The 26635-nt window shown below is 51.1% G+C and overlaps 1 protein-coding gene across 1 annotated transcript; it reads right to left on the bottom strand.

Moving 5' to 3' along the window:
* Positions 1 to 4968: 4968 nt before the first annotated feature.
* On the bottom strand, positions 4969 to 7037 carry LOC124650449 (pentatricopeptide repeat-containing protein At2g34400-like). Its single transcript, XM_047189971.1, has 2 exons — positions 6158 to 7037; positions 4969 to 6046 (listed from the first exon to the last, which is right to left on the bottom strand). The coding sequence occupies exons 1-2, from the start codon at positions 7024 to 7026 to the stop codon at positions 5098 to 5100; spliced, it is 1818 nt and encodes a 605-aa protein (XP_047045927.1). The 5' UTR covers positions 7027 to 7037; the 3' UTR covers positions 4969 to 5097.
* Positions 7038 to 26635: the final 19598 nt, after the last annotated feature.

Genomic DNA, 26635 nt, shown 5'->3' with positions numbered 1-26635 from the left:
AGAACCATCATGAAATATATTTTCATATTATATGCATTTAAAACTGCATATCTTGATATTTTTTATATATAGTTGCTCAAATTTTAAAAAGTTTGACTTTGACTAAAAACTATAGGCATCCTAATTTGTGAATGAGGGAGTACTCTCATCCTACTATATATCAAGAAATTATGTGACTCGCAAATGTTTTAATAAATCTTAAATGTTAACAAATAAAATTATCAGAAACTATGCTGCAAATGATTTTAAGTTAAATACTCTTGGGTTAAATCCACAGTACAAGGGTATAGGGAACTCCAGTTGAAAATAATGAAAAAAAAAATTTGCGACCAAAAACTGCTTGTAGGGAAAGAAATGGATATTGTGCTCATAATTGCACATTACCGGTAGAAGCAGAGAATATCATCAATAAGTAGCGGTTCAAAAGGATAATCAAGCTTATTTAATCTCTAAACACTATAATAATTCAAAAGGTAAAATATCAGTGTAATTCACCATTTGAAAAATGGGTGATGTAGTTCACCGAGTTCTTGTTATATCAGCTTCTAAAATTTAAACTTGAATCTCTTTGTTAGAAAAAAACCATAAGGAGGAATTTCAGACAGACCTTCTCCTTTGGACTTATTATCTGTCATGATTCGTTAATATTAATGATACGGGACAAAATTGAGGTAGGAGAGTGAACTGAGAAGTAAATGTAGTACCTTACCTTTTTGTCATGTTGATTTGTTGACTCTGAGGACTGGTGACAAGGTTGCATGATTACAGCCTAGTGCTGAAGTTTCACCTGATGCATTCCACATCACATAAGAAACTAATATGGGTTTAAAAGATAGCATTTTTCAAAAAAAAAATTGTCTAATGTCAAATTGCCGATAATTTTCCGGGAGGAATATTTGCTTGTTTACCTGCATATTGGAATTTAATGTTACATATTCATCCATTTTGGAATGTAAAAGATGTAGCATGTGTATTCCAACAAATGTTGCACAGGTTACATGGAAATTATAAAGATTCAAGAATACACATATGATATCCAACAAAATCATAATTGTGATAGGAGAGTGGGCATAAATGAGTAAACTCAAAAAAATGAAAATAAGCAAGCAAACAAAGCCAAAATGTGACTGGCAAAGACTAGCAAGATGATGATCACTTTAGTCCAGAATGTGTTCTGTCAGAAAATAATATGGTCTAATATATATGACACTATTTAGAGAAAATATGTTTTTCTATGTTTGCGGTTATCTAGAGAGCTCTTAAGATTACAACCCCAATAGAGTTCATTGGCGAATTGAAATCTATCTATTGAAAGTTTCAAGGGTAGTCAGGTAATTTCCTAGTCAGAGCTCAAGCAACTGATTTGTGTACATGACCTAGAATGCTGCAGTAACTGGAAAATCTCTTTTTTTTAGAAGAATATAATTGGAAAATCTATGTTGCTAAGCTAATTCAAAATAGGTGTGGCTCGATCCTGGTATCAAGACATAGAGAACGGATGCAAAGCAATGTTCCATCTTGGACATCCAACAATTATTTTTTTTCGAGTACCCGCAGGAGATCTGCGAGTTTTGTATTTAGATAGAAGGGTGGTGGGGCAAAGCCCAGTACATGGTGAGGACTACCAACTCCCTTGGCCACAGGCGGCCAGAGGGCTTTAGCAAGGTTACCTAGCTATCTCCCAAAGTTCTACCGGTGGTTCTACGTCGGGCACGGCAAGCAATCCAGCTACGCCATGAGGAGAGAATGTAAGCTAGCGTCTGCGCTGCGGTCTCCGCCCTGCCGTGGAAGACACGGCCGTTCCTCTCAAGCCACAGAGAACGAATGGTAAGCATAATCAAGGAGTTTGCCTCCTTTTGCCTTGCGCCCCGTAGGTGGCTGACGGCCCCCGGCCACCAGTCAGAGAGGCCCGTCGTTGGCGCTGGGAGGTGAACGTGTAGTTCCGCCTCGAGCCCTGCCCAGATGTGGCCCGCGTATGTACAGAGTAGGGAGATGTGGTCGATGGATTCGTCAGCAGCTCCACATAGAGGGCAGGTGACGTGCGATGGCAGACCGTGGCGTGTGAGGCGGTCGGCCGGTCCAGCAGCGCCGTCGTAGGGCAAGCCACGCATGGATTTTGAATGCCATAGGGGCAAACGAATTCCATATGTTCCCCGCTCCCGCCATCGCCGTGGTACCCTCATGCTGGATATAGTAGGCCGATCGGGCGGAGAAACCACCATGGCTAGTCCACTTCCAGCGGAAGGCGTCGTCCCCATGACCGGTTGGTGTTCCGGCCACCGCAGCCCAGAGTTGGAGGAACTGGACCACGGCGTCGATCGATAGCTCACCAGATATGTCTGTGACCCATGCGTTTTGGTGCAGGGCCTGCTGCACCGTTCTTCGTTTCTGGAACCTGGGCTTGACCATGGCGAGGAGGGCCGGCGCGATCGCCGCGGCATTGAGTCCACCGATCCATGGATCAAGCCAGAAGAGGACGGAGGCTCCATCTCCGACGCAGATGGTGACCGAGGCATTGAAGAGGTTGGTTGCCGCAGGTGCTGGCGTGAGGTCAAGCCCGGCCCAGGACCTATGGTGGTCGGTTTTTTTGAGCCGCATCCATTTAGCCCGTAGCGCCGAGTTGAGCATAGCCGGATTGTGGAACCCCGGGCCTCCCGTGTGTTTCGGTCCGCAGACAAGGTCCCGAGCAACGAGACAACGCCCAGCGCTGGAGTCGCGGTCGCCCGCCCGTAAGAAATCCCGACGCAGCTTGTCCACTGCCTGGAGGAACCAGGGCTCCATGTCGAGCGCAAGCAGTTGATATACTACGGAGGCAGTCATGATCGCATGCACGTAGGTGACCCTGCCTTCCTTCGTGAGGAGCCTGGCCTTCCAATGGGGCAATTTGGCAGCGAGTTTGTCCAGGACAAGCTCCAGATCGCCTTTGCGCAGCCGTCCGATGGAGAGCGGCAACCCGAGGTAGACGCAAGGAAACTGCATCAAGGGGCAGGCAATGTCCGGGGCAATGTTGTCTACCATGGCGCTAGAGCAGCGGATGGGGGCGGCCGCACTCTTGGCAAGGTTGACGTGAAGCCCTGAGGCGCCACCAAAACAGCGTAGGATGGCGTGCACTGCTTGGAGATCGCGGTGCTCCGGCCTTGCGAACACCACCAGATCGTCGGCGTAGAGTGAGATCCGGTGCTTGATCCCCGCTAGCCGCAGGCTTTCAAGGACGCCAAGCTGCTCTGCAAGGCGGAACATGCCCGCGAGAGCGTCCATGACGATGACAAAAAGGAGGGGAGACAGGGGGTCGCCCTGGCGGAGCCCCCGGGCATGACGAAAGGCATCGCCGGCAAATCCGTTGACCAGCACCTTGGTAGACGCCGATCGGAGCAGGAGTAGGATCCACCTGATCCAACGGTTGCCGAAGGACGCTGACCAAGAAGGGCCAGGAGACGCTGTCGAACGCCTTGGCAATGTCGAGCTTCATGAGCAGGGCCGGGATCTTATGACGATGCAGAGATGCCGCAGATTGCTGGACAAGAACGAAATTGTCTTGGATGCAACGACCTCTGATGAAGGCGCTTTGGCTTGGGTCGACGAGATCGTGCATCTTGGGTGCGAGCCGCATCGCAAGGATCTTGGCCAATAGCTTGGCGAAGGAGTGAACCAGGCTGATGGGCCTGAAATCCTTCATCCCAGCTGCCACCGCCTCGCCTTTGGGAATGAGCGCGAGGAACGCGTTGTTCAAGCCACCAAAGAACTTGTCGTTGCCGTGGTAAATCGCGTGGAGCGCCGCCATAACATCGCCCTTAACGGTGCTCCAGCAGCTCCTGAAAAAGTCCCAGGTGAAACCGTCAGGTCCCGGAGACCTGTTGGCAGGCATGGCGCGAATTGCAGCCCAGGTTTCGTCCTCCGAGAACCGAGCCTCCAGTCCAGAGAGATCTGGCGTCGACAGGTGAAGGGCTTCCAAGTTGAGGTCATGGTCCCGTGGCTGTGCGGTGCCGAGGAGCTGGGCAAAGTAGTCAGTGGCCACCCGCTCCTTGTCCACCTGGTCTACAGCCACCCGACCGTCGGAGGTGAGCGCGGATATATGGTTCCGCTTGCTCCTCTTGGAAGCATAGACACGGAAGAACTGGGCATTGGCGTCGGTGTCGCATAGGCTAGCAACACGGGCTCGCTGCCGCGCAATGGTGCGCTCGAGGGATGCCAGGCCAAGCACGCGCCGCTTCAGCATCTGCCGTAGCCGAAGCTCATCATCAGAGAGGCGGCGCTCGTCTTGCGCAGCATCAAGCTGGAGGATAACTTCATGGGCGACGAGAAGCTGGTCCTTTATGCTTCCCACCTTGGACAGGCTCCACCGTCGCAGGTCGCGGCTAAGGCACCGTAGCTTGTGGCTCAGTCGGAGGAGGGGATCGGCCGGCGCGGAAGGATCTGCCCACGAGTTAGCCACAAGATCATGAAAACCCTGCAACTTGGTCCAGAACCGTTCGAAGCGGAACCGTCGTTTGCCGCGGACCACGGAGGCTGTGGATAGATGTATCGGACAGTGGTCGGAAAGGGAGGAGGACCGGGCCGTGAGGGCGGCATCAGGGAATCGGTCGTCCCACTCGACCGAGGCGAACCATCTGTCAAGGCGCACGAGGGTTGGCTCCCTCCGTTCATTGCTCCACGTGTAGCGACGACCGAGCAGGTTGGCCTCCTTAAGCTCGAGGCCGTTGATGAAATCCCGGAACAAACTCAGCAGACGCCGATTGATGCGGCTGTTGTTTTTGTCGCGTGCATCAGCGATAAGGTTGAAATCACCGACAATGGCCCAGGCACCCGCGGTGGTGGCCCTTAACCCGCGCAGCTCGTCGAGGAAGGGGCCCTTGAGCTCCAGGTCCGTCGGCCCGTAAACAGCCGTCAGCCACCAGGCTTCCCCACCGCGAGGTTCGAGGAGGACTGACACAACAGTCCGGCTAATGTTTCTGCATCTCTCAGGAAAAACAACAGTGGCCTCTTTTCTTTAGTCTTTACGCATGACAGACTGCCAGCCTCACAGACAGGAATTACAATCTAGAAAGCAAATTTCAGAGAGACTGCAATAATGAAGTTGACGTGCACCTGGTTTTTGTGTTACACCAGATCAAGATCTGGAACATATCCCTCAAGTCTCATCTCATCAACCAGCATGTCGAGGAGTGGATACATATCGTCCGCACCATGTTGTGGTTCATCACCTGCATAGAATTCAAGAACTCTGCCGCTAACTTCAACCCAGCTGCAGCCTGGAACTTTGTTCACACCTCTCTCTCTCATCAGTCCTCTCATCCGTGCAGAGTCATCCAATCTATCTGAACTTGCGTATATCTTGGATGAAACCACATAGTTCCACGAGTTTGAGGGCTCCAGCTGCATGATCCTGTCGATGACCCTGCCACTGACCTCAACGTTCTTCGATTTCCGACAAGCAGCAAGCAAAGCCCCCAACATAACTGCATCTGCCTTACCAGGAATCTTCTGAATGAAGTCCCATGCTTCTTCTAAATGTCCGGCACGTGCCAATAAGTCAACCATGCAGGAGTAGTGCTCGACCTTGGGAATGATTTGGAACTCAGATGTCAAGGAGTTGAACCATCGCCGACCATCTTCCAGTAACCCAGCATGCACACAAGCAGAAAGTACTCCTATGAAGGTGATATCGTCCGGTCGGAGACCTTCCTCATTCCTCATCAGTTCAAACTGACGAATGGCTTCCTGGCCTCGCCCATTGAACGCAAGACCGCAGATCAAGGCATTCCATGAAGCTTCATTCTTGCATGGCAGTTTTCCAAAGACTTCTATGGCTTTGTTAAGATTTCCACACTTTGAGTACATATCCACCAATGCAGTCCCGACATAGACATTGCTGTATAGGCCTCGGTGTGAGGCGTAGCTGTCCAGTTCAGTGCCTAGCTCCAGAGCTCCAACTGCAGCACAGGCCGAGAGCACGCCTACCAATGTTATCTTATCTGGGCGTGCCCCTGCTTTCCGCATGCTGTAAAATAATGAAATGGCTTCGTTTGACATGCCGTTCTGCGCGTACCTGCGTCATCAGACATACCATACACAAATGATCAGGCCAGATAAGAGGACAATCATTAGCGATTTTTTTTTGTTTCAAAATAACGAAACAAGTGGATGTGTCGATACTTGCCCAGTGATCATGGCATTCCATGCGACGTTATCCTTGTCAGCAATGCCATCGAACACTCTCCGTGCCTCCCCCATCTCTCCGCACTTCTCGTACATCCCAACGAGAGCTGAGCCGACGAGCGATCCGACCTCGATCCCTGCAGATTTCACCCAGCCCTCCAACCACCTACCAAGCACCAAGTCCCCTGCATCCCTGCAAGCTGCGAGCACCACCGCGACAGTCACCGCGTTGGGTGCCACGGCACCCTCGGCAACCATTGCACGGAACATCCGCGCCACGTCGGCCGCCATCCCCGCCCGCTCGTACGCTTTTATAGTAGCGTTCCAGGAGACGACGTCGCGGTGGAGAATTCCGTCGAACACCCTGCGCGCAGCGCGGGGATCGCCGAGGTTGGAGTACATGGTGATGAGGGAGTGGACAGTGTGGTCGTGGTGTTGCAGCCCGAGCTTGTGAAGAAGCGCGTGGGCTGAGAGGGCGAAGGAAGGCGCCGGGCAGCGGGCGGCGGCGAGGAGGAGGAATGGAAGAGTGTAGGTGTCCGGGCGGAGCTCAGAGCGGAGCATGCGGAGGAAGAGCTCGAGGGAGGTGCGTGGGCGGGAGGAGGCGAAGAAGCGGAGCGCGACATTGAATGAGAAGGCGGTGGGGGCGGGGTGGGAGGTGAGAAGGAGAAGGGCGTAATCGGAGGCGGCGGCGGCGGTGGCGGTGCAAGATGAGACGGAGAGGAGCTTGGAGAGGAAATGGTTGTAGGGGAATGGGGTGTGGTGGGAGGCAAGTACGAGGATGTGGGCATGGAGCTGCTTTATGGCGGACAGGGAGTGGCATCTCGAGTGGAGCTCGGAGATGAGGGAGGAGACTGATGGCGCGGTGGCCATTTCCAGCGTCGCCGCCGGTGACTCTTCCGACGCTTCGGGTGTGTATCGGTTTAGCCCATGTTCGGCCCGTCACAGGGAGTATGTTTTGTTTGCCCATGAGTTAAACCGGTAAATGTAAGAAAAATTCTCCGTCCATAAATAAATATCTTATATTTATCTAAATTTAGATGAATCTATACACTAAATAGTGTCTATATATATTCAAAATTTGATAAATCTAAGACATCTATTTATGGACAGAGGTAGTACCAGATCTTAGATTTATGAAAATTTAGACGTATGTAAAAAACAATTAATTATTTAATGTATACATTTAAAAAACTCTATTTATAAACTGAAGAAGTGATAATAAAATGGTACAATTAAAAATGAGCTAAGGGCATCTCCAACGCAGCGACCGTTTCCGTCCGGCCGAGCTGAAAATGCGTCTAGAACACGCTCCAGCGGGGCACGCATAGTGACCGGGCCACGCAAACATGGCTCAAATATGCGTCTCGGATGCAAAGTGTCCGCTCGCGTCTGGCGGACGTTTTGTCGGGCCCGTGAGGCAATGACCCAGGCTCGATGCGTCTTCTCAGCCGCGCCAGTACTGGCGTCGAGGCGTCGCTTCGGCACTCTGCGGCCGCGTAATGGCGATGCCTCGGGTGGCGCGCGGACATCGTCTACCTCTGCGCATGAAGTAATGGCGATGCCACACGTGTCGTGGCCCGGCCTATATAAACAGGGGCGCGAATCTCATCTCCTCCCACACTAACCCTAGACACCGCACAATCTCCACCGTAGCGCTGCTGCCGCTCAACCTCCACATTTGCCACCATGAGCAGCGCTGGCCGCGCCTCCAGCTCCACCTCCGACTCCACCTCCCCTGGCCTCGAGCTCCGACGAGGAGTTCGACGACGATGACAGCACCGACGACCTCCTGGACCCGGTCAGGGACGCCAAGTTCCTCACTGACGCGGAGAACAAAGCAGAGGAGGAGCGGGCGGCCCACGCGGCGTTTGACATCGATATGGAACGCCGCAGGGTGGCGGCGGCCGCAGAGGACGATGACTCCGACATCTCATGGTCTTCTGATGACCTTGATGCGCCTACCCTGAAGGAGAAGGCGGTGGAGCAGAGGGTATTCGTCGACTCCTTCGAGATGCTCAAGAAATGCCGAAGACGCCGCGAACGAGACGCTGCGGCGGTGCATGCTAGAGGACGCGGAGGCGCACCGAGCCCTAGCGGTCGCACGGCAGGCGGCGGAGAAGCAGACGAGGGAGGGACGCAACGACGGGGCCGGGCCGTCGGGCAATAAGTAGTCTAGGTTTCTACAACTAGTTTGTATAGTTTCTATGTAGTAGATTATGCTTTTTAAGCAAACAAAAAATGGATCATCCTGCTGGGAGCACACCCAGACGTAAACGGACGCGCGATCAAAATATATCCGCGGGACGACGGAAACGAACGATCACGACCACTTTTACACATCCGATATACATCGCCCCATTGAAGATGCTGATCATGAACAATACCGGATTCTACCGAAGTCCATCCAATATTGTTCGGGCCAGACGAGATGTGAAATGAATCGGTAGTGTCTATGCAGATTGCATCACAAGCAGATAAACAATTGTCAAGGTTAAGAGCATCTCTAGACCTCTTAAATCATAAACGATAAACACGCGCGTATAGATTGGGAAAAACGTGATTTGAGGGTAAAAAAGCATCCACATACTAGACTCCGCATATGCAAACGGCATAATCGCATATCTGATTATACCGTTTGCTATGGGGTCTGGTCCACAAAACCGCATCAAATCTCCAAACTAAACCGCAAATCGGGGGGTTTGCATATTTTAGAACATTTATATGACATAGTATCCGAAAATGTAAAACTATGACAGCAAATATAAACTAAATTTTAATAGTTTCAAACAACACACAATACAACAATAATCATAATTACATCAATAGTTTAAATTCAAAAAATAAAAAAATGGTCTAGAATACAAATAATAGTTCAAATCACACCTCAATCAATATGAAATCAAAAGAATTAAATAGAACTGACACACTACTGACCATCCGTCGTGCCTCGTCCAATGGTGCTGAATCAGATCGAGTTGAAGCTGCTTGTGCGACCCGGCATTCTCAATGGTGCGGTATGTCTGAAGAAATACTTCGATTTGGTTCGGATTCCTTGATGGCTTCGCCCGGTACCAACATTGTCAAAGAAGAAATCCAAGTTCAATTCCTCTCATCGTCGATGATCATGTTGTGAAGAATCACACAAGTGGTCATGATGTCATTGTGGGTTTCTTTGTCTCAAAACCGACCGGGATCTCAAACTATTGCAAATCTAGCCTGCAAAATCCCGAAAGCTCGCTCGATGTCCTTCCGGCATGCCTTTTGTGCCTTTGCAAATTCAACTTTATCTCGGCTCTCCAGGTTCCTGATAGTCTTCACAAATGTTGCTCACTCCGGGCATATGCCATCAGTAAGGTAGTAGCCGATTGTGTAGTCATGGTCATGACGATGTAGTTGCAGGACGGAGCATCACCTTTAGATAGCCAGGCAAGAAGGTGAGACCTATGCAGCACATTGATATCATTGAGAGAACCCGGCAACCCGGAAGCAACTTCTTCAAGGAAGCTCGTTGGATCGTGGCTCTTGCCGCAATGGATGCACTGTCAAGCCTTCATGAAGTTTTTCCAATTACAATGCATATAGTCTATGTTGCCAAACATTCCCGGCAAACCGTGAGCATCATTCTGTGCCATCAACCTCACTGTGTCTTGTTCATTAGAGGCTCGAAGAAATGGCGTTCCATAGACATGGTAGTATCTTCGCCAATACGGAGATACTCGGTGGCGTAGTCGGACGAGATGCCATAGGCAAGCACCCTCATCATCGCAGAAATATTTTGGTAAGCGCTAAATCCTAGCAATCCGGTTGCATTTCGCTTGCGCTTAAAATAGGTCTTGCCTAGTTGTGGTGGATCTTGCGACAAGCGGAGATTAGATCCTTGCAATCGTCTCCGGCTAGCCTGATCAAATCATCACACGCAAATAGCTCGCGCCGGGCTTCATCATATCCAAGCGGGTCTGTAAACGGGAAATATTCAGGATAAAGTGCAATCTAGAGTTACTGAGAAAGGCATAGATCATGGATTCGGATTCTTACCCATAACATCAGTGTTGAGCAGGTCCTAACCTAGCTCCGCTTGACGCTTATAGGTATGGAGTGTTTGAACATCATTGGAGGTTTTTCAGCATGGCGTTGTCCTTCTTGCGCTTCTCCACCAGATTAGCCTTTTCACGAACAAACTCCGAGTTCTTCTCGGCCAGTTGGTCTTCAGCGAGCTTCTGCTTCTCCTCCGCCACCTTCAGTTTTGCTTTCAGGTCATTGTGGGCGGAGCGCAAGCTCTCAGGCTCTGAAGAGGTAGTGGCTAGAGAAGTAGAGGCACCTGTCCAACCAAAAAGTTGTAAGCAAAAACAAGTCGGAAGATTGACGAATTAAAGGAATGGTCGGAGATATACCTTGGGCTTCTTCAAGTTACTTCTCCAGCTCCGCAATCTTCTCATTTGCCTCCTCTATTTGATCCGCCTGCTTGAGCGTAACGCGGCATTGGAGGGAGATGTTCTTGTGAAGCTCGAAGTGCAAGGCTTGTTGTTCCTGCAACAGAAATGATAAGTTTCGATAACAATAAAAAACAAGTGTAGATATTTTCAAAGTATCATTGCCGGAAATGTTTCCGACATGATGCTTGGGGCTATTACGACACTTTAAAATTTCTCAGGTTGGTTCACTCAAAGTATGCCAGCGAATGCAAGAACATCAGCAGCTACCTTCTTTATCTGCTCCTTTTTAAATTCCATGTTAAAACAGACGCCGCTACGGACAAGCTAAACCAACCGGTTGAGCATAAAATCTGAAAGTTCAGTTTTCCAAACCATGACATGTTTTCTTGAAATCAGACATTGGTGAGCATTGACAGTAGGAGCAGAAAGATCAGGGGAGCGTAATAGTATGATCGCCTACATGACAAACACTAGGACCTCAATGAACTACCACTACCACATCCACATCCTTAAGCTGTAGCACATCAATGAACTACAACTACCACATCCGCATCCTTAAGCAGTAGCACATCAATGAACTACCACTACCACATCAATGAATAACGAGAAAAGAAAGAGCGTCCTTACAGTCAGAGGAGCCACACTCAACACCAAGGTCGGGGAAGCAGGGGACCTGGCGAAGATGCAGGCAACACCAACGTCCCAGTGGAAGAGTCAGATGCCACGGCGACAACCGTCCCCCGTGGTAGAGTCAGATGCAACCTGGACAACCTAGACAACCTCGATCAGCGACGAAGGAATGGCCTACAATGGATCCGTTCAAACCCCCCTGTGTACCCAAAAGATCTAGATCTAAGGCTAGGGTTTGCATAAGCTTACCATAACCGAAGTCATCGACGCAGAGGAAGAAGACGACCATCGCGGCCAGTAGCCGCCGCCACAGCCACCGTAGCCGCCGCAAGTCTCATCGACCGTGCGGGCGAGGAAGAGCCGGCCATGTCACTAGATTGGGAAGGGTAGATGGGCTCGAAATGAGGGAAAATGGGGGATTTGGATTTGGCGGTGAGAGAGCTGCCCCTGTATAGGTTGGCAAAATTTGAAGCACGGTGACCGAATTCATCCCGCCGAGATTTCGCCGTCCCGCGCTATCTTCCGCGGTGGCTCTGCGGGAACGCGGCGTTGTCAAGTTTCACGGAGACGAGGGTGGCTCGCTAGAAACCGCCGATCCGGGCGTTCCTCCAGGGCCTGCCCGAAGGTGCTTTGAGAACCGATTTCTGCAAAGCGGGGCCAGGTAACCAAACGATCGAAAATTGCTGACCTGATGCGAGCAAAAGCGAGACCAACTGAATGTGCAATGGCTGGTAGTTAGAGCAAGTACAATAAGACTTAGTCAGCAGACTATAAAGATTTAAATATAATATTATGTGCTTAGTTGGAGGAGAGAGAAGAAGAGAGAGAAGGTGGGTGGGCTCTAAGGCTGGTCATAGTGGTAAGTATCATGTAGTAGTATCATGCATATGATACTTGTATATGATACTATCTCTATAGTGGTTAGTATCATGAAGTAGTATCATAGTCATGCTATATTTATTGCTTTTTAGAATCTCAATGCAAATTTGTGCACAAGATTTGTTTGGCATTAATTTTTCTCGTGACATGTGCTATGATACAGTATCTACCTATGTTACTCTAATCTCCTCTCCCCTCCTTAATTAGCTGCCACATCAGCATTTTTGTGGGACCAATGCGCATGATACTAGCTATGATACTAGCACTATGGCTAGCCTAATGCAATAGCCAGCTCTAACACGTGCTCCTAGGCACTTTGTGAGACTAAATAGTGGGCCATGTATTGATAAAGTATTGCATTTTTAGAGCCAACTATTGTACATGCTAGCTATATATTAGCTATAAAGAACGTGGCATATTGCTTATAGCCATCAGCTGGCTATACTATTGAACTTGCTTAGTTGGACGTAGGCGTGGAATGTGGACCAAGCTGGCAACGTACACTAACGACAAGTGCCGCTTTGGTGTTGTTGCCATCCGTAGGAGAAACAGTCCCATCGGTTTCTCCGCTGACGTGCTGACGGTACTAGGCTTGAGGTCAACATGGCGCATATACGAGAAAGAATCCATATTCTATCACCACGAAGAAGTATCCAGAAATGGAAAAACCATCGAATATTCCAGCCCTCGCCGATCTATCATCTTCGCTCGCCTCTCCCCTCACCGCCTGTACGTCTAATCGCCTCTTCCTCCGCCGACAACTTTGTGCCGAACCGATGAAGGTTGAATATGAAGAAGCTGCTAACTTAGTTTTCGGTTGAGTCCTACACAGTTATAACTGGTATTTCTTAGTTGCACAAATAAGGTTATAAATTAAAAAAATACATTGAAACTGTTAGATTTGCTTTGTGATTCATACTAATGTAAATTGTAATATGAGTTGCAACTAAAATTCAATAACATCATGTGACCTAAAAGTGTAGTTTAAACATAAAGGCTCAGAGAGCCCATCATTAAATTAATATAGCCATCAACCGGCTAGGATACAAGGTACCAAAAATATATCCTAGAACATGTTTAAAGAAACTAGCAAAGCGCTACAAGAACTACAAAGGTACAAAGTCGCAAGCAAAGTGGCGACATAGAGAGGTCCTTGAGCATCAGAGCTACAAGTGCAGGTTTGGGCAATACAGGTGCCCATAAACTTTACAACCATCGCTCTACACACCGGAGCTACGGCTACAAATACGTTGAGCATCACCGAAGAAACCAAGCGCCACCAAGAGGACACATTGAACAAGCCAAAGATCGTTGTTGAGGAGAAGCGCCAACGCCACAGAGACAACCCAGCCCACCCAAGCCCCTAACATCCCAAGGCAACACCTCCAAGAAGGAAAACGACGTTGAAGCATCGCCGCTGCCCGACGAGAGCCTAGGGTTTTCACCCGGAAATTGACGGGCAAGGAGGGGCGGGGAGGACGAGAGACCTCAATAGCGCTTCCAGGAAGGGGACTGTCGTTGCCTAATCGACGGTACCTCGGAGGAGGGATCCTCACGAGGGGGAGAAGAAGTAAGGGCCATAGGGCGGAGTGCACACGGGACGGTGGTACGCGATTTACCCAGCTTCGGAACACCTGCACGATGACAGGGCCTACTGCTGCTTGTCTGGAATTATCTGGGCGCTTTCGTGTTGTTACAATGAGTTGTGGTTGTGCCTCTAGGGCTCCCAGGATCCGGCTTATAAAGGCGCACGGATCTAGGGTTTACATGGAGAGTCCTAGCCGGAATACAAGTTGCCTAACTACGGTACAATGTCTTGCCGTGTACGTCAAGGATCCGCCTTCCTCCAAGTACGCGCTGGATCCGGATACTTCATGGGCCGTCACGGATCCGGCCTCCTTCGTAGGTCGGTAGAGATCCGGCTTCCTGTTCTCGGGTTGGACTTCATCCTTCGGGATCTACAAGAATCGGGCCGCCCGATGGGCCACATGCCTCACCACCAACTATGGGCCACCCGGGCTTGCCGGATCTAGGCCATGCCGTTGATATACCCATAAAGTATACCCACAACAAGTAGCCCCCGAAGTTCTCCGAGATTCATCATTCCTCCGACTTCATTCAGCTCGGATCCGAAGAGAATCTTGAAGAGCTTCAAAACCTTTACTTGTTTCCGGTATCATCTATTCGGAAATCTTCCTTTCTTCTGGTTTGGTAATGTAATGGAAATCCCACTTTTCCCGCGCACAACTTCCTTTTTTCCCGCGCTAAATTTTCGGAGATGCGAATCTTCTAGCCGGAAATTTCGGGAGCGCACAGTTAAGTTACCTCCACGTCATTTTACCGTTTTTGACCTAAGACACGTGTCGATCATCCAACGGCGTGATTGTTCAGTTTCTACCGTTAGATCCGAAACACGAATCTCCGTGCGGGGTCTATATATAACCCTCGCCCGCGGTAACTTCTCATTCTTTCACCTTCTTACCCACGTCGTCTTCTTCCTCGCGCCGCGCCGCCCGACAGATCTCATCTCCGGCGAACTTTGCCACGGTGAGCTTCACGCGCCGCCGGCCCAAGCCTCTCCTCGCGCCAAGATCCCCTTGGTTGAACGGGAAATCCTTCCCGCCGCCGATTCGTGGTCACGCGAGGCGATTCCCTGCAAGTCCGGCGACCTCGACTCCACCGGAGCTCCGTCGAGCCACCGCGCCATTAACGGTACGTGCGCCGGCCTCGTAGAAGATAAACTTAGTGTAGATCCGGATACTCAATTTAGCTCGCATGGGTGCAGCCGGAAGCATGCCGCATGGTTCACCGCACTGTACTGGTAGCTCTCCGAGTAACCCGGATCCCGAGTGCCGTGGAACCAATTTGCTCGGATCCCATTGCGTTCCTACCACCATATGTTTCCGACATCCGGCTAGCTCAACCATTTTCCGCATCTTCCAAGCACCACTCCAGGCCGGATCCCCTCCCTCAAAGAACTCCAAGAGGAACTCGAAGGTCAAGCGAGGATGGCAACCAAGGTGCGGGAAGCGGAAAACAAGAGGGCTTCTAAAGCTCGGATCCGCGAAGGAGAACGGGGTCAATGGTGGCCCTGTGAAACCACCGATGTGGAGCTTAGAGAGCTCCAGAACGAGGGTATGATCTCCGCCTACTGGAGCTTCATACGTGACACCGACGTCCCCAAGCCCGGAGCCGATGAAGTGGTTATGACCAAAGCTTGGGTGGAACGCGGACTGTCGCTCCCCTGCTCAAAGTTTTTCCTCTCCATCCTCAGCACATATGGGCTCCAGCCGCACAACATCTGCCCAAACTCATACCTCCTCCTCTCCAACTTTGTTACACTTTGCGAAGGGCATCTCGGAATCCGACCGGATGTTAAGTTATGGCAGTTCTTCTTCCGAGTGAAGAAAGAAACGAAGGACAAAGCAATGGTGAACTGTGGGAGCATGACGTTCATGCTCCGACCTGGACGCATGTATCCACCTCATGATTCGCACGAATCCGTCCGGTCATCGGAACGCCGGATGGTTCTATGAAAAGAACGTTTTAGTTCCGAACGTCCATGACGGCCTGCCCAAATTCGTCAACGAGCCTCCGGAAGAACTTGCGAGCTGGAGCTTCGTTCCCTCACTCGCTCAAACTCCGATCTTGGAGAAAGCGGCGCGGAGAATATCTTGGCTAGTCCATTACGGGCTAACCGGAGCTCAACTCACACTTAGCTGGTTTACCCGGCGGATCCGACCATCTGCGGCATAATGCGCGATTAATCTGCGCATACACCGGGGCGGATGACCTGCTCCGGGCTACCCGCCACGACCTTCCGGCAGACTCTCTGAAAAGGAGAATCAAAACGCTCGTGAAGATAGGCCGAGGCCAACCGGTCCCGGAATTGATCAAGGATATCTACACAAACGACCAGTGTCCTCCGGTAAGCTCAGTTTCCTTTGTCACTTCAAACTTCACAAGTTTTTGGATATTGATCTTAACTTATATGCTTATTTCCTCCAGCTCGATACTCTGACGGCGGAAAACTTTCGCACCATTCTTCGTGTTCCTGTCAGCGGCGACGGGGCGGAGGAGGTTCCGGATGACGAAGAAGAGGAAGAGGAACGGGCACCCCGCAAGGCGGCCCCTCGACCTTCGAAGCGTCCCCGCGCCAAAGCTTCCGGCTCAGAAGCCGGAGCCAGCGGCGAGGCCTCCGCCAAGAAGCCAAAAACCGTGAAGCCCCTCCGCTAAATTCGAAGAGAGCGGAGCAAGCACGTTTGAAAATGCTGGCAACAGCTGGCAAACGCTCGCGCCCCATCATCCCCGGCGCCCCGTAAGTTTCCGAGTATGGTACATCTCTATTTTGATGAAGTTGTTTATGACATGAACCCCTTCGCTTGCTTGTAGGAATCCAAGTACCGCCGCCACCCGGACCACCAACCAAGAGCCCATCACCAAATACATGAAAAAGTCTCCGGCTGTTGGTCCACCTACTCCAGCTCCGCCAAGCACGTCTCATACTGCTCCTCAAGCGTCCCCCTCTCAAGCTGATCGTTCTCCCCCTCCTGCCGCCAATACTCCACCGGAAATTGTTCCGATTAGCAGCGAAAAGGTGGGCGGAGAAGATCCAAAAGACAAAGGACCTGCTCAAGACGAAGCAGGAGTACAAGGTCAAGGAGAAACTGAGGTTACTTCTTCCGAAAGAACCGGAGCCGGTGCTGGCGATGTTGTCGTATTTCCGAAGAATTTTGGAGATCCGACTGACCTCACTTCCACCCTGATACGTCTCCGACGTATCGATAATTTCTTATGTTCTATGCCATATTATTGATGATACCTACATGTTTTATGCACACTTTATGTCATATTCATGCATTTTCTGGAACTAACCTATTAACAAGATGCCGAAGTGCCGGTTCTCGTTTTCTGCTGTTTTTGGTTTCGAAATCCTAGTAACGAAATATTCTCGGAATTGGACGAAACGAAGACCCGGGGGCCTATTTTTCCACGGAGCTTCCGGAAGACCGAAGAACATACGAAGTGGGGCCACGAGGTGGCGACACCACGTGGCGGCGCGGCCTAGGGGGGCCCGCGCCGCCCTATGGTGTGGCCCCCTCGTCCGGCCCCCGACTCGCCCTTCCGCCTACTTAAAGCCTCCGTCGCGAAACCCCTAAGGCGAAAAACCACGATACGGAAAACCTTGCGAGACGCCGCCGCCGCCGATCCCATCTCGGGGGATTCGGAGATCTCCTCCGGCACCCTGCCGGAGAGGGGATTCATCTCCCGGAGGACTCTACGCCGCCATGGTCGCCTCCGGAGTGATGAGTGAGTAGTTCACCCCTGGACTATGGGTCCATAGCAGTAGCTAGATGGTTGTCTTCTCCTCATTGTGCTTCATTGTTGGATCTTGTGAGCTGCCTAACATGATCAAGATCATCTATCCGTAATACTCTATGTTGTGTTTGTCGGGATCCGATGGATAGAGAATACCATGTCATGTTAATTATCAAGTTATTACATATGTGTTGTTTATGATCTTGCATGCTCTCCGTTACTAGTAGAGGCTCGGCCAAGTTTTTACTTTTAACTCCAAGAGGGAGTATTTATGCTCGATAGTGGGTTCATGCCCGCATTGACACCTGGGACAGTGACAGAAAGTTCTAAGGTTGTGTTGTGTTGTTGCCACTAGGGATAAAACATTGGCGCTATGTCCGAGGATGTAGTTGCTGATTACATTACGCACCATACTTAATGCAATTGTCTGTTGCTTTGCAACTTAATACTGGAGGGGGTTCGGATGATAACCTGAAGGTGGACTTTTTAGGCATAGATGCAGTTGGATGGCGGTCTATGTACTTTGTCGTAATGCCCAATTAAATCTCAATATACTTATCATGTCATGTATGTGCATTGTTATGCCCTCTCTATTTGTCAATTGCCCGACTGTAATTTGTTCACCCAACATGCTTTTATCTTATGGGAGAGACACCTCTAGTGAACTGTGGACCCCGGTCCATTCTTTTAATACTGAAATACAAATCTGCTGCAATACTTGTTTTTACTTGTTTTCTCTGCAAACAATCATCTTCCACACAATACGGTTAATCCTTTGTTACAGCAAGCCGGTGAGATTGACAACCTCACTCGTTTCGTTGGGGCAAAGTACTTTGGTTGTGTTGTGCAGGTTCCACGTTGGCGCCGGAATCTCCGGTGTTGCGCCGCACTACATCCCGCCGCCATCAACCTTCAACGTGCTTCTTGACTCCTACTGGTTCGATTAAACCTTGGTTTCTTACTGAGGGAAACTTGCCGCTGTGCGCATCACACCTTCCTCTTGGGGTTCCCAACGGACGTGTCAACTACACGCATCACACCCCCAAGGCATACGCAACTAAGTTTTTCAATAAACTTACTGAGGCGGAGAAATGGGAACTTGAACAAGACTTGCTCAACGCCATGCTGAACAACGCCTGGGGGAAACCTGATGTCGCCACATCGGAGATTCAGGACTTCAAGAAGAACGTCGGCCAGTTCCTCGACAAACTCGTCTGCAAGCAAAAGGTACTCCCCAGTAGCCCCCAAGCATGTAGGCGGAAACGTAGATGCACGTTAGCGCTTAGATGCTTAGACAAATATCACTTCTGGAAAGATTTTTAAGTTGATGCAGTAGCCCCCAAGCATTATGGCGGAAGAGTTCCGGCAATAATGCTTTAAAGGAATCCACTGAAACAGGCGGAATTTTTACTCCTGCTCTGTCTAATTTTACAGGAACAGCAGGCGCTGCATTACGAGCTGCACAAGAACATTGCCCTTCAGCGCCGCGTTACCTTAAGTCAGGCGGAAAATATCCGGACTCTGAAAGATGCGAATGCAGAACTAAACAAACAACTGGCGGAAGCCCAAGGTTGGTTTCCGCCCTTTGCTTATCACTTAATTCGTATTGCGATTTTAACCTGTGTTATTATAGGCGCATCCTCGTCCCTTGCCACAGCCTCCTCGGAACTTGATAACCTGCGCTCCTCGTACCAAGAATTGGAGACGAAACTAAAGGAGGCGGAACTAAAAAGGGAGCAGGCCGAGAAACAGCTGGCGGAGAAAAACTCCGAGCACGCCAGGGAAAAGGGCGAATTTGTATTGAAAAGAAATGCTGACAGCGAGACCATCAAGAGGCAGCAGAAAGAACTCACTGGGCTCCAAAGATATATGGAAACCGCGGAGCATCACTGGGACTTGCTCAGTGAGAACATCTTGGGTACTATGCTAGAACCTTATGTAAATGCTTGCTCCGACCTTTTTCGTGTGCTCAAACTGCATACTTATATCCGATTATCTCGTGCAGAACCGCTTGGGTATCCGGAAAAGCGTCGAAATTTGTTCCCCCGAGACGATCTCCTTCAACTTGCAGGCGATGATTGCAAAGACCTCATCTCCGCCTCCCGGAAGATATGCTACAACTTATCCATCAAAAGGAGTCGTACTTGCAATGTTCGCAAGCTTATACAAAAGATGGACGTTCTTCCGGAGCTGGTGACGGATCTTCAAGCATCATCAGCCCGAGGCGCAGCTGCGATGGCCTTAACCATGTGCTTGGCGCATAACTCGGAGCTTGATCTTGACCAGGTGACCACCGGTGTTCCTCCGGACGCGAATGTCAATGCGCTCCTAGATGCGATGAACGGCTACGACACCCGCATCGCGCGCAGGATCCGGCATGAAGAATTCTACGACAAGTTCGTGCTTCCCGCGGACGAACCCCCGGAAGCCGAACTTCGGAAGGAGCGTGACGCGGAGGCGCGTCCCGCGGAATCCGGCACCCAGTTTACCTGGACCAGCTCCAAGGATGCTCCCCAAGAGGAACCCAAGGACGGCGCTGCAGCTTCGTCGGAAGAAAGTGACGAGGACGTGTCGTCTCCGGCAAAGGATGCCGAGGAAGGGGACCCGAAGGGCAAAACTTCTCCTGCTAAGGGGGAGTGAAAACTTTCTTCCTGCGGGAAAAACAATGCATCATTTTGGCCCCAGCGAGGGTTTGTAATAAGACTTTAAATTCTTAAGTAGCTAGGGACGAAACAACTATGCATGGGCGGAAACAACTTATCCTGCTATCCTTTAATATTATTCTGCATGTTTCGTTTTTGTTGGAAAGCAAGTGCTGATGTTGATGTTTTCCGGCTTACTCGCTTGACCTTCCGCGAGCCGGAAGACCTTTAGCCGGAAACGCCGCCAGCGGCGACGAAGCCCAATGGCAATCCGTCAATAACCGCGGAAACAAGCCCCCAGCCAAGGTGCCGGAAATCGCTACTAGGAATCCACGAATTCGCAACAGAAAACATTTCGACCAGAAAACTTAAGCTTACGTCCTAAGGGACGATTTTTGAAAATCACAACTTTCATACACGCCTAGGCGGAAATATCCAGCTCTGCGGTTTTAGTCGGAAAACATACACGATCTAAAAATGAACAAGTAAAGGAGGTAAATGGCTCATAGAGTGAACCAAAAGCTTTATTTCATTGATCATGTATAATATTGTTACAAAGTATGTAATTCTACGCTAAGTGTGGAAAGGACGTAGCTGTGCAATGTTCCAAGGACGCTCTGTTTCGTCGTAGATGTCACCCGGATCCTCCCTTTTTCGTTTCCGGTGCCAGTTAGCAGGTCTATCCTTTAGCTCTCGGAAGTCGACAAGGTAGTACGATCCATTGTGAAGCACTTTGCTAATGACGAAGGGTCCTTCCCATGGAGATTGCAACTTGTGATCTTTCACCTGGCGAAGGCGGAGAACCAGGTCTCCGGCCATGAACGAGCGATTCCGAACTCGACGGCTATGATAACGCCGGAGCTTCTGCTGGTAAATGGTGGAGCGTTGGTCTGCTAAGTTCCGAGCTTCTTCGATCGGGTCCACGAGATAGCTGTCCGGCCTCGTCGGCCGGTTTCTTCATCATAGGCGGAAACTCGCGGTGAATCGTGGATGATGTCGGAGGGGAGCACGGCTTCGGATCCGTATACCAGGAAGAACGGAGTGAATCCCGTTGACCTGTTGGGGGTAGTTCGTAAACTCCACAGGACGGAGTCTAACTCCTCTGCCCAAGCTCCAGCTGCGCGTCGTAGCGGTTCTTCAAGGCGTGGCTTAATTCCTGATAATATTAGGTCGTTAGCTCTTTCAACTTGACCGTTGGATTGTGGGTGAGCCACAGATGCAAGGTCCAGTCGAATCCCTACTGTCTCACAATAATCCTTCAATTCTCCCTGTGCGAAGTTTGTGCCATTATCTGTGATTATGCTATGTGGGATGCCGAATCTCATCACGAGGCTGCAGACAAATTTTAGTGCCGTAGCACCATCGGCTTTTCTCACTGGCTTTGCCTCGATCCATTTGCTGAACTTGTCAACAGCGACCAAGAGGTATTCAAAACCGCCGGGAGATGATCTTTTTAACTTACCAACCATATCGAGCCCCCAGGCCGCAAACGGCCAGGTGATAGGTATGGTCTTTAGCTCTTGGGCTGGAGCGTTTGGTTGGGTAGCGTAGTACTGACAACCTCGGCAGGTCTTGACTATCTTGTCAGCATCTTCTTTAGCTGTGAGCCAGTAAAAGCCTAGCCGAAAAGCTTTTGCAACGAGTGATCTGGGAGCGGCATGATGCCCGCAATCCCCTGCATGGATCTCTCTGAGGATTTCAATGCCATCTTGATTAGAGACGCATTTGAGAAATACCCCTGTTGCGCTTCGTTTGTAGAGCTATCCATCAACAATTGTGTAGGATTTTGCTCGTCTGATGATCTGTCGCGCGAGGACCTCGTCCTTTGGCAACTTCTGATCGATGAGGTAGTCCAGGAAAGGCTGCGTCCAGGCCGGAATGATAGCCATCACTTCTTTAGCCGGAGACACTCGCCACCTCCGGGTTTTCCGGGTTAGCGCCCTTCACCGAGGGTATCCGGAGATGCTCCAGGAAAATTCCAGGCGGAATTGGCTTCCTGCCGGATCCGAGCTTGGATAGCATATCTGCCGCTGTGTTGTCGTCTCTCCGGACGTACTTGACTTCGTATCCTAGAAAGCACTTGACGATCTCGTCAACTTCGTCTCTGTAAGCCGCCATGAAGGAATTTCTGGCGTTCCAGGTTCCGGCTACCTGCTGTGCCACCAGGTCGGAATCTCCACAGCAGATAATGTGCTTGATCCCTATTTCCTTAGCGATGCGCAGTCCGTGTAGTAGAGCCTCGTACTCCGCCATGTTGTTTGTAGCTTCGAAGTGGATCTGCAAAACGTATTGCAGTTCTTCTCCGGTAGGGGACTTCAGGGTGACTCCGGCTCCTGAGTCTTGATGCTGCTTGGATCCATCGAAGTGCATGACCCATGTTTCTGGTTCCGGCTCCAGACTTGCATCCGGAGCTTCTGTCCAATCTGCAACGAAATCTGCCAAGACCTGGGATTTGACCGCGGTCCTGGCTTTGTAGTTGATGTCGAAGGCGGACAATTCAATGCCCCATTTTGCTGTGCGTCCTGTTGCGTCAGCGTTATTGAGAATCGTTGATAGCGGAGCTTTGCTCACGACTGTTACTGGATGCTCCTGGAAGTAGTGTCTCAGCTTCCTGCTGCCCAGGAATACTCCATATGCTAGCTTTTGAAAGTGAGGTATCTTTGTTTGGATTCCGTCAGCACTTCGCTGATGTAGTAGACTGGTCTTTGGACTCCGTACTCGTGTCCTTCTTCCTGTCGCTCCACCACGATGACGAGGCTGATGACTCTGTTGGTAGCTGCCGGGTAAAGGAGCATAGGCTCGACTCTCCTGGTGCCGCTAAGATGGGTGGGGAGGTGAGTATTTCCTTCAACCCTTGAAGCGCCGCATCGCCTGCCTCGTCCCAAACAAATTTGTCCGTTTTCTTCAATAGCTTGTACGGGGGTAGTGCCTTCTCGCCAAGACGGCTGACGAACCTGCTGATTGCTGCAACACAACCAGTTAGTCGCTGCACATCTTTGAGACAAGTTGGCCTTTTGATGCACAGGATTGCCTTGATTTTCTCCGGGTTAACTTCGATGCCCCTATTAGAGACGATAAAGCCAAGGAGTTTTCCGACTGGAACGCCAAAGACGCACTTCAGCGGATTTAACATCATCTTGTACCGTCGGAGATTTTCAAAGGTCTCTGTGAGGTCGCTGATCAAGTCGGATCCTTTCCGAGTCATGACCGCGATGTCGTCGACGTAGGCGTGTACGTTCCAGCCAATCTGGTCCTTCAAGCACCGCTGCATCGTACGTTGGTAGGTGGCACCTGCGTTTTTCAAGCCAAAGGGCATAGTAACATAGCAGTAAGTGCCAAACGGGGTGATGAATGAGGTCGCCTTTTGGTCAGACTCCTTCATCCGGATCCGGTGATACCCGGAATACGCATCAAGAAAACACGAAGTTCCGCCCTCGCCGTCGAATCAATGACTTGGTCAATGCGCGGCAGGGGAAACGGATCTTTCGGGCAATGTTTGTTCAAGCCGAGTAATCGATGCACATTCTTAGTATTTCGAGTATTCTTTTTGGGTACAAGGACGGGATTTGCGACCCAATCGGTGTGGATTACTTCTATTACAAAACCTGCCTCTAGTAACTTTGCTAATTCCATTCCTATGGCGCGGCGCTTCTTATCTCCAAAGCGTCGCATAGCTTGCTTCACCGGTTTAGCCCCGGGTTTATGTTGAGGTAGGGCTCGGCGAGTTCCCTTGGTACTCCGGACATGTCGAGAAGGTTGCCATGCGAAGATATCCATGTTAGCGCGGAGAAACTCGACGAGCGCGTCTTCCTATTTGGGGTCCATGTTGGCTCCGATCGAGACTTGCTTGGTAGCGTCATCTTCCTTGAAGTTGACTTTCTTGGTCTCTATCGCGGCCCTGAAGGAGTTTTTCTGTTTGGAGATCTGCTTCTTGGTGGTCTGCATCTCAGTCGGATCCACCGCGGCTCTGTAGCCTTTCGGCTCTTCTCCGGATATCACGAGACTCGCGAAGGCGGCTTCGCCCAACTCGCACTCATGAGCCTTTTTGTAGTCTCCGAATATGGTAATCATACCATTGGGACCCGGAATCTTGAGCTTGTTGTAGATGTAGCACGCTCTTGCGTGGAACTTGTGGTAGGTGGGCCTGCCGAAGATGACGTGGTAGGAGCTCTTGAAGGGCACAACTTCAAACGTGATCTTCTCTTCGCGGAAATTGTGAACATCGCCGAAGGCCACGGGAAGTGTGATGCTGCCGAGGGAATTCGCCTTCTTACCCGGAACCACGCCATGAAACTCAGTGTTGCTGTGTTTGAGCTGTTCCCTGGTGAGGTTCATCCGCTCTAGAGTCTCCAGGTACATGATGTTCAAGCTGGCTCCGCCATCCATGAGGCACTTGGAGAAATCATACCCGTCTATGCGAGGACTTACAACCAAGGCGTAGCATTCTTTTGGCACAATGGCGGGGTGATCCTCCCTGTCAAACGTGCACGGGACTTCCGACCACCTGACATACTGCGGCACAGCCGGAACTGTGGCGTTCAGGATCCGGGTAGCTGACTTGGTAGCGCGGACTGTTGGGGTTCCGAGGAAGGTGTGGTACGCACCCACGCTCTTTTTCTCGAAGGGGTTGGATTTACCTGCGGATCCGGCTTTGGGATCCGGTGAGTTATCATCCTCGTCCATCGCCTCGGAACTGTCCTCCTCCTTGTCTTTGTTCTTGCCCTTGCCTCCTTTGCCACGAGGGCGGTGCTTCCGGGCTCGCTTGTATCCTCGCTTCCGGTCGTTCTTTAGATCATTGACCCACTTGCGGTTGCGGTTGGTGTGAGTGGACTTCCCCGTAACCGGATCCAGGTGGGCCGGGCAGGGCATGTCTCCGTACTCCTCGTAGGTTTGCGGGGCGCGGGATCCGCCACCTGTCACCTCGGTCGTTGTCGCTCGACCCCTGCCGGCTCCGCCTCCACGGCCGCGTCCTCTTCCGCCTCCTGAATCTCCGCGTTGGAACGCCATGGCGACCATCTCGGAGCCGCCACTCTTCTGGTCATCAGGGTTTTTGCGTTTATGGTTGCTGCTGTTGCCGTTATCACGGTTCTTCTTTTGTTGGTGTAGGGGGATTGCTGTAGCTGCGATATCACCGCCTGCGTCATCATCGGCGGCAGTATGGTCACTGGCAATGGAGATCATTTCATCCAAAGTCGGCTTATTTGCGTTAGCCAAACAAGTGAGCTTATGCCTCAGCAATCCTCCTCTCTGCAGTCCACCAATGAAGGCGTACATGGCGGTGGTGTGGTCGACGTTTTCGCACTCGTTCCTCGCATGCCAACCATCGTGTGAGGAAGTTTCTTGAGGATTCTCCCTTCTTCCGGATACGAGGCTTGTAGAGTCGCTTGCCGTGGCAGGTCTTTTGTAGGTGCCTCCGAAGTGTTTCTCGAAAGCTGTCTTCGGGTCAAACCGAGCAAAAGATGGACTTCTTCTCGAGGTCGGCCGAGCCGGATCCGGGCTGGACCTACAAGGTACAACTGGAGCATGCGGCAGGCGATATTAGGGGTTCCTCCGGCAAAGGTTACTGCATTATAGTAATCCTCAATCCAGGTATCCGGCCTTTCGGTGCCATCATAGTGCTTCAGGTTTCCGGGTAGCTTGAGGTTCATCCTTGGCTTTGGTTCCTCTCGAATCATCCTGCCAAAGCACTTCGGTCCGATGTAGTCGGTTCTGTATTCGTTGAGGCGTTCCCGTGCGTCGCGCGAGCCGTTGCGGGGAGACTGTGAGCGAGAGCGAGATCTCCGGCCGCCACCTCCGCCTCCACCTCCGCCGCCACCGCTGGGTGGTGGTGAGGGAGACCTGCGAGGGGGCCGATCCGACCTCTTGCTTCCACCTTCAGATTCTCCCCGGCCTTCCCGGTGCTGGCTCCGGCTCCTGCGGCTGCCTTCGCCGTGGCGCAGGCTGCCCTGGTCGTTCCGGCTCCGGCGAGGTTCCGGATCGCGCTCCTCATCCCGACTCCTCCTAGGCTCGGGCTCACGATCGTTGTTCTGGTTCCGGCGAGGTTCCGGCGTGCGTTCCCTGTTTCTGTTTCTTGAAGGCGGCACGTTGTCGCGGATAACAATTCCACCATGCCCCTGAGGCCTGGTGTTTTCGGCTGGACTACGGCGGCGAGAGGGACACGGGTAACCATTGGGCGGAGGAGAGGGGTTGCGGTACTTGTCCCGTCCAGAGTACATTGCATCCTTTCCCTTTCTTGGATCTGACGGTGGCGTCTTTGATGGTACGGGGATCGGATTTGGGTGTTCCCCGGCTTTCCTTCGCGTTCCGAAGATCCGGTTCGCGATTCGTCATCTCGATGGCGATTGTCGTGGGCGTCCTTCTGCGCAGTGGAGACGCAATGCTCCGGGTTAGATTCCAACTTGCGCGAAGTGTCTGCCTTGCTCTGCTGCTTCACTGCTGAAGCGACGAGCGTGCGAACGTAGTCGATGTCAATCTCCTCGTTCTTTTTCTTCAAGATCTCTGCAGCTTTCGTCATATTGTCCTTTGGGGTTGCGAACGGCTGCTGCTCCGTTGGAGTTGCGAAGGTGATCCTGCGGG

This window comes from Lolium rigidum, chromosome 4 (assembly GCF_022539505.1).
Source record: "Lolium rigidum isolate FL_2022 chromosome 4, APGP_CSIRO_Lrig_0.1, whole genome shotgun sequence".
NCBI lineage: Eukaryota > Viridiplantae > Streptophyta > Magnoliopsida > Poales > Poaceae > Lolium > Lolium rigidum.
Note: the sequence above shows the minus strand (reverse complement) of the source record. Positions and strands in the feature narration are given on the sequence as shown.